Source organism: Tupaia chinensis, unplaced genomic scaffold (assembly GCF_000334495.1).
Source record: "Tupaia chinensis unplaced genomic scaffold, TupChi_1.0 Scaffold000644_1, whole genome shotgun sequence".
Classification (NCBI taxonomy): Eukaryota; Metazoa; Chordata; class Mammalia; order Scandentia; family Tupaiidae; genus Tupaia; species Tupaia belangeri.
In genome coordinates, this window is record NW_006160165.1 from 5,016,560 (window position 1) to 5,025,228 (window position 8,669).

The following is an 8,669-nucleotide window of genomic DNA, read 5'->3' on the forward strand; positions in this document are numbered from 1 at the left end:
CCAACGAACAGCAGGAACCAAGGACAGGGTGGCCCGGCCGGGCTGGAGCACAGTGTGGCCTGAGCAGGAAGGGAGGGGCCCCCGGGGTCTAGAGAGGAGACGCTGTGTGGGGGCGCCGGCGCACTTGGAAGGTGAGGCAGGAAGACCGGCTCAGGAAGGAAAGGGGGTTCCTGCCATTCAGACATGGGCCGGTCATCATGAGCAGCTTGTTCAGGCCACCGAGAATGCCACGGTAGATGAGCATCGCTGATGTGCAATGGAAGGGCGGCTATCCCCGGAAACAGCCTCACCTCTGACCAGTGGGCGTTCTCCACTCCCTGGCCTGAGCCGTATCTCACTACGAATGGAACCAGACTCTGCGGGAGTGGTTTGCAGGCCAGGGGAGCCTTCTTAGGGCCCTGGGTAATCCTGAGTCTCTCCGCCTTTGTTCTGGGACCGAGCCTGCAGAGCCTCCGGGTTGCACACGCCTGCCGCTTGTAACCCCTTCGTCCAGATGCGAGATTCCCAAAGGTGCGAGGACTTGGCGGGTCGGGGCTGAGTGCACCGTCCACAAGAGTGTGGGTTCCAGTCTGCTTGTTCTCTGCCTGTGCAGGCTGTGGCACCCCGGGAGTACTCCCGCACAGACTGCAAAAAGGGAACGGCGAGGTGCCAGCCTCCATCCCGAAAGGGTCAAGTGTACCCTGTCTCGGAGACACCACTGACGCAAAGATGGAGAAAACCTGATCAGAAATAATATTTAGCCAACATCAATGCACCATTCCCCGTGGGACCCAGTAAGCCAGACCTTCCCTCTGGGCGCCCACCACATGGTTAGATTTCTCAAAAGATACCGGTCTCCTCAAGAATGCCAGGAAGGGAGGCCGCGTGGTATCCTGCAGCGACTCTCGACCTGCAAAGCCAAAGGAATTTCCTGGGGATCATGTGAAATGCAGACTCGGGGCTGGGAGCGGGCCTGAGACTGCACTCCAACCCTCCAGGTGACGCGCGAGGAGTGGTGCGGGGTGCTGCAGGCCCAGAGCGAAGGCGCGGCGTCCAGATCCGGACCGGGTTCCCGCCGAACTCTTCCCCTCTTCTCCCGGAGCACACGTCCAGCACACGTGTTACCATGGGGACAGCGTGGGGTTTTTTAGCTAGAGGAAGCGTGCTCTCACTGGGGAGAGACAGGAGGAGGAAAGCACCCCTGTGGGGCATGGCCACGCCAGCCTCTCCATCTGCCCCGTCTTCAGGGACTGCGGGCATGCACACAGATGTGCCTGATATCTCTCCCCAGCCTCCGGGTCCGAGACCCCAGCTGTGCATTCGGCCACACGCCATGTCTGGCTCTTTAACCTCCAGGCCGTGAGGTGGCCCTGACAGCCATCTTTAAAGCCAATGCGGTGCTTCACCCCAGAGAGACGCAAGGAGGCGACATTTTCACAATCCGTCTCTGCTGGCCAGACCGTCCCATGATGGGACACTTGGTGGAAATATTTTCATCAGGAACATTCCCGGCGGACCGGCCAGCCTTTAGAAACTGAGCAGCTTTGGGATTCATGTGAAGACACTGAAACCAGACCCCTTCTCTCTGTGGGGCAACTTTTATTTTAACGTCACTTACCACAACGGGAAAGGCAGAGATGGAATAACTCTTCTGATCGGGACTTTCTGAGATGGTGGTGGTGATTAGCAGGGGACCCTCTCCTGCTCTCTCCGGCTGCTCTTCACAAAACACTCGGTTTCCACGATGGGCAGGATGTCCCAGGGGTGCGCCTGGCAGGTCCTTGGGCCGTGAGGGAAATGCCTGTTGAATCCCAACAATGTGAAATCTATACTGCCCCTGCCCGGAGGCTGAGGGTCTAATTGGCAATCTCCGCGTGCCACACCTGGCCCTTCCTCGGAGCAGATGCTAGATATGATTCTGTGGAATGTCCCACCCATCAGAGCTCGGACGAGCTGTTCAGAAGTGACACCACCTTGGAACCCACTAGGCTGGCTGTGACCAAAAAAGAGAAAATGACAAGTGCTGGGAGGGTGCTGAGAGATGGGCCCTGTGCATTGCCAGGGAGTGGAAGATGGTGCGACCACGGGGGGACAGTGCAGCTGCACCTCGAAACTTGAACACAAAATTACCCTGAGAGCCAACATGTGAGCCCCAAAAAATGGAGAACAGGGACGTTGGTAGGACTCACAGCCATGGAGACAGAGGCGAGGGTAGAGGCGGGGAAGGTCTGCCTCCTGGGCGGTGAGACCCTTCCGGAGCTGGGCGATCGGCGGCTCCCAAGACTGAATGTACTAAAAGCCACCGAATTGCACACTCACCTGGTGTGTTTTAGGTGAGTTTCACCTCAGAAAGTGACAGTGTAGGCCAGGAAAGGAAAGACAGGAGTTGTATCCCAAGACTCAGACTCCCCATCCGAGAAATCCGGATTAGGAAGGTGCTCACTGACGGAGGAGGGAAGCGCGTCCACGGGGTGGTTAGTCTCTTCCCATCACGGCAGCTGGGAACGGCAGCGACGCCAGACAAGAATGTGGCTTTTTGTCCTCAAGACACACACATTCCATTTGGGTTAGTGTTCAGATGACCATAGAAAAAACCACAGAGACATGTAGTTTATAAACCCTAAAAATGCAGCCCTAACAAGAGACATCTTATCCCCCAGAGATGGTCACTGTGAACACTAACGGGCCTCGGGGTGGCCAGGGACGCGAGGCTCACCCATAGCATGGTATCCGGCTGCAAGGGGATCACAGCCCAGCACAGCCGTAAACAGAGCAAAACCGAGGACAACTGGGGAAAGGCCATAAAAATCAGAGCCAAAGCTTGTTTTGTCCCCAAACTTAGGCGCAGCATCATGGGACCCCTGGGTCTCTGAGACAGGAGCCAGGGACCGCGTGTCTATGCTCAGGGCTCTGTCTTTCACGACAGCACTCCCCAGCTAGCAAGAAGCCAGTGGCAACGGCCTCATCCCAGAATGTTCTTCAAACTCACTAAATGGGTGTGCCGCCACATACGGTCTCAGACAGGTGCCCAGGAGCGCTGGCTGACTGTGGCTTCAGTCGGCTGTTCTGGAACGTGGGGCAGAGAGGAGGAGACACGCTATCTCTAGCATGCTGACTCGCCCAGAGTCGGAGCCTCAAGGGAGCTCGATGTGCAGAGGCAAGGGTCCCAAGCTGTGGAGCAGCGGGGCCTCACGGCCTTGCCACTCACCGTAATCTTACCCTTCAGGGCTAACTCCCACGCTAAAGGATCATCTTAGTGTCCCCGCCCTCATGCCTGGGGTCTAACATCTGAACGAGCCGGCAGCAGAGGTGCTTGCAAAGCCGCCACCTCCCTATGCTAATTCCGTAATGATGTTTGTTAGTACGACACAGCTTGGGCCGCATTTTGAAATGCTTCACGGCACGTCTACCAGGTGGAGCGTTGAGATCAGCGCTAACATTCTGTAAAGACAGACGTCGTCAGCTGGCCCGCTCGTACAGGAAAGGTGACCCACAGGCAAGGGAAGAAAAGGCTCGAAATAAGAGCCTGAGTGTTCCCTCAACCCAGAGCAAGACAGGAATTTGGAATGTCCAGGCTAATAGGGCTGAACAGTACCGGTGCTGCGTGGCGAGTAAACCACAGGCTAAGGGCACGCGAGACAGACCTCTTTTTTTTTTAATTTTTGCCGTAGGGCATGTGCTGGGCCCGTGGCACTCCTCTCCCCTCACTGTCCAAAGAGACAACCTAGCGTTGTCCTCCACGGCCGCACCCGTTTCCTTCCCAGCGGCCCACCGCGCCCTCGCCACCGCTTACTGTTTTGATTTAAAAACATAATAACCACCTAACAAGTGTGGAAATGCACTCATGTTTCACGCTTGCCGTCATTTTTCCGCTCGTGTGAACAGAGGGCCAGGGTACTCCTCACTAACTCTCTGGGGTCATTCTGGTATCTGGCTACACTAAGCAGTTCCGTTCCAACTGTGCACATCGTATCCAGAAAAGCGGGAACAGCGTGTGGAAATCTGTTTGGAGCCCCCTTGTGTAACTGAACAGAGATGAAGTAAGCCGAGTAAGTTGGTTTTTCCCATCCCAACCCGGGGGATGGCCACGCCACAGCCCCTCCTCCATGCTCCTCTCGGGATCTGTGGCGCACACGCACACGCGCCTGGAGTGTTTTTCAAGCTGCTGTGTCCGGAACTCAAACTGCATAGTCAACCACGTGGGATCCAGCGTCTTAACTACCACGCCACCTGCTGGCCAGAATTCTGTTGTTTTTCTTCACAATAGAGCACACTTACACATGGGGAGTGGGGGCACCCTTCACAGGGCTTGGTCTCTCTTCTGTCCCCTCCTCCAGCCCTCCAGTCTGCCAGGATTCTGCACTCGTGCCCATGCTCCCACTGTGTTCTCAAGTGGACAGCTGGGGACTTGAACCCTGGCCCTTGTGCAACTTCCAGCTCTGCCATCTGGCACACCATTGGCTGGTCCTTTCCCTAAAGTATGGAACTTCTTTTTCCAGGCAGAAATCACTGCTAGCTGTCGGCAGAGACCGGCCATTTGCATGTAATGTTCTCTGGCGCTTACGCTCTTGGGAATGAGAAGTGCCGCTTCAGAAGTAACCGTGAAAATGCACGTCCATTGTTACTAGTCGTGGAAACTGAACACACGTTGTTCCCACAGGGTCAGCCGGGGCCAGTGGGCCCCCAGGGCTACAGCGGACCTCCAGGCTTACAAGGGCTGGGCCCGTGGCACTCCTCTCCCCTCACTGTCCAAAGAGACAACCTAGCGTTGTCCTCCACGGCCGCACCCGTTTCCTTCCCAGCGGCCCACCGCGCCCTCGCCACCGCTTACTGTTTTGATTTAAAAACATAATAACCACCTAACAAGTGTGGAAATGCACTCATGTTTCACGCTTGCCGTCATTTTTCCGCTCGTGTGAACAGAGGGCCAGGGTACTCCTCACTAACTCTCTGGGGTCATTCTGGTATCTGGCTACACTAAGCAGTTCCGTTCCAACTGTGCACATCGTATCCAGAAAAGCGGGAACAGCGTGTGGAAATCTGTTTGGAGCCCCCTTGTGTAACTGAACAGAGATGAAGTAAGCCGAGTAAGTTGGTTTTTCCCATCCCAACCCGGGGGATGGCCACGCCACAGCCCCTCCTCCATGCTCCTCTCGGGATCTGTGGCGCACACGCACACGCGCCTGGAGTGTTTTTCAAGCTGCTGTGTCCGGAACTCAAACTGCATAGTCAACCACGTGGGATCCAGCGTCTTAACTACCACGCCACCTGCTGGCCAGAATTCTGTTGTTTTTCTTCACAATAGAGCACACTTACACATGGGGAGTGGGGGCACCCTTCACAGGGCTTGGTCTCTCTTCTGTCCCCTCCTCCAGCCCTCCAGTCTGCCAGGATTCTGCACTCGTGCCCATGCTCCCACTGTGTTCTCAAGTGGACAGCTGGGGACTTGAACCCTGGCCCTTGTGCAACTTCCAGCTCTGCCATCTGGCACACCATTGGCTGGTCCTTTCCCTAAAGTATGGAACTTCTTTTTCCAGGCAGAAATCACTGCTAGCTGTCGGCAGAGACCGGCCATTTGCATGTAATGTTCTCTGGCGCTTACGCTCTTGGGAATGAGAAGTGCCGCTTCAGAAGTAACCGTGAAAATGCACGTCCATTGTTACTAGTCGTGGAAACTGAACACACGTTGTTCCCACAGGGTCAGCCGGGGCCAGTGGGCCCCCAGGGCTACAGCGGACCTCCAGGCTTACAAGGATTCCCAGGACTGCAGGGCCGCAAAGGTGATAAGGGCGAACGAGGAATCCCTGGAACAACCGGACCCAAAGGAGACGTGGTACGCACCTTGGCCGAGCCCCGGCTCTGGGAGGGTGGCGGGGTTTTGGCCTTCACTAAGTCGTTCCCTTCTTCACAGGGACCAAGAGGAGTTTCTGGATTCCCCGGTGCTGATGGAATTCCTGTAAGTTTTTTGGAAGATTAGCATTTTAAAACATTGCGTGCATTCTAAGCAGTACACTCATGACGAGGGAGAGCTTCTCTGTTTACAGCATGAAACGTGTGGGGTCCTGCGTGCGTACTGCTCGCCTGGAGTGCTCCTCCAGTGGGCGTTAGACAGATCGCTTCCCTCCTAAGCGCTCTTAGTGGGGCTTCAGGATGGGCGGCGACTTCGCTAGAACTGGACCCTGTTTTGCCATCAAAGCTGGGGGCTGTTCATACACGCTCAGCGAGAGCCAGGCCTGGCGTTCCCTTTGAACTGTCGGACAGCCTGAATACAAAGCGGTCCAGCCGAGGACATGGCAGAGCGAAACCCCGCTGGGCAGCTTCTCGAGCTCTTTGTAGAAACCACACACAGAAAGAGAAAGAAAAAAGGCGCAGCTGGTTCATGAGAAAATCTCAAAATGCAGCAAAATGTGTTTTCCTAACCCAGTTTACTTTATATCTTGTGGCATAAAAAAATAAACAAGACGGCCTGACTCACAGCCGTCCTCAGGGCTCACGAGCAGGTTCCCAGGGCCGGCTTCCTCGCCAGGCCTGACCTCCAGGAAGGACGGGTCTGTCACCTGTTCTGACCTGCCTCCTGGCCATCCACAGCCGCGGCTCTCAGACAGCTGCCGCTTCGGCCTCCCATGGACGGCAGGTGTGTGTGCCGACTTACTTCTGTCTCCGCACACACAGGCACACACGCAGGCACACACAGGCGCACACAGGAACACACACAGGCACACACACAGGTGCACACACAGGCGCACACAGGAACACACACACAGGCATACACAGGCACACACACATACGCACACAGACGCACACACAGGCACACAGGCATACACACAAGCACACACAGGCATACACAGGCACACCCACAGACACACACAGGCACACACACAGGCACACACAGGCGCACACACAGACACACACACGCGCACACACAGGCACACACAGACGCACACACAGGCACACACACAGGCACACACAGGCGCACACACAGACACACACACGCGCACACACAGGCACACACAGACGCACACACAGGCACACACACAGGCACACACAGGCGCACACACAGACACACACACGCGCACACACAGGCACACACAGACGCACACACAGGCACACACACAGGCACACACAGGCGCACACACAGACACACACACGCGCACACACAGGCACACACAGACGCACACACAGGCACACACACAGGCACACACAGGCGCACACACAGACACACACACGCGCACACACAGGCACACACAGACGCACACACAGGCACACACACAGGCACACACAGGCGCACACACAGACACACACACGCGCACACACAGGCACACACAGACGCACACACAGGCACACACACAGGCACACACAGGCGCACACACAGACACACACACGCGCACACACAGGCACACACAGACGCACACACAGGCACACACACAGGCACACACAGGCGCACACACAGACACACACACGCGCACACACAGGCACACACAGACGCACACACAGGCACACACACAGGCACACACAGGCGCACACACAGACACACACACGCGCACACACAGGCACACACAGACGCACACACAGGCACACACACAGGCACACACAGGCGCACACACAGACACACACACGCGCACACACAGGCACACACAGACGCACACACAGGCACACACACAGGCACACACAGGCGCACACACAGACACACACACGCGCACACACAGGCACACACAGACGCACACACACAAGCACACACAGGCACACACAAGTGCACACGCAGACACACACACAGGCGCACGCAGGGAGCAGGCCATCTGTCCCAGGTGGCTGCCGAGCAGGAGGCTGGTCACCACTCGCGCCTTCTCTGCACACCTTCAGCGCCACACTCGAGGAGACTTGTCACAGCTGGAGAGAGCAGGCAGAGCGAAAGAGGGCACACCGTGTTTACCCAGGCCTGAGGTCCAGGCGGCTGGTGTGCCGAGTGTCACCTGAGGCCCACGGACCCGCGCTGCCACCACGCAGAAGGGGCGATGCAGAAACAGCTTCCACGTCACCAGGACCCCGAGGGAGGCCCAAGTAGAGCCTGGACACTCCAGGGATAGACGAATAGCCCGAGTGGTTGCTTGCTAATGGCCGGAAGCTAATTACGCATCTAGAAAGGCTGTTCTGTGTTTTAACTCGCTGGTCTCTCCATCAGTTCTGTCCTTAGGAAGTTAAAATCTGAGTCAAAATGGAGCGGCGTGAAAAAGATGGCTAATTAGTCCGTACCGTGTTTTCTGTCCTCTCTCCCACTTGGTTCTCGTTTAACATCAGAAGCAAGCATTTCCTGCGGTAGGGCACAGGAGGACGGCAGTGAGCGGCTCGCACTCCCCGGAGGTGCGGGGCTGCCTAGCAGTAGACCGTCCAGCCCAGGACTGGGCGCTGCGAGCTCCGCCAGCTGCACCGCTGCCACTCCGACTCAGCAGCGCTTGGGTGTAGAGGGCGGGGACCCGGTGATGCTAGCTTCTAGGTCGTGAAGAAAGCGACACGAAGTAAAACCGCGAGTCACGTCTAAGCAGACACCGAGCAGTGAAACGTGGCCAGCGGGCTCGCCGTCACTCAAGTTTTTCTTCGAAACATCATTTCAAACTAAGACCGGACTGACACGGCATCCCCAGAGACAGGTCGGTTCTCAGCCACTAAAGACCAGCTGGGGGCAAGTTCGGAAG

At 56.7% G+C, this 8,669-nt stretch overlaps 1 protein-coding gene across 1 annotated transcript in view; it reads left to right on the top strand.

Annotated features, from left to right (window-relative positions):
- COL4A2 (collagen type IV alpha 2 chain) overlaps positions 1-8,669 on the top strand; it is a 182,075-nt gene that overhangs the window by 107,166 nt on the left and 66,240 nt on the right. The window contains 3 exon segments of the mRNA XM_027776199.1: positions 4,640-4,685; positions 5,724-5,812; positions 5,891-5,935. Coding sequence (XP_027632000.1) covers positions 4,640-4,685; positions 5,724-5,812; positions 5,891-5,935 — 180 coding nt within the window.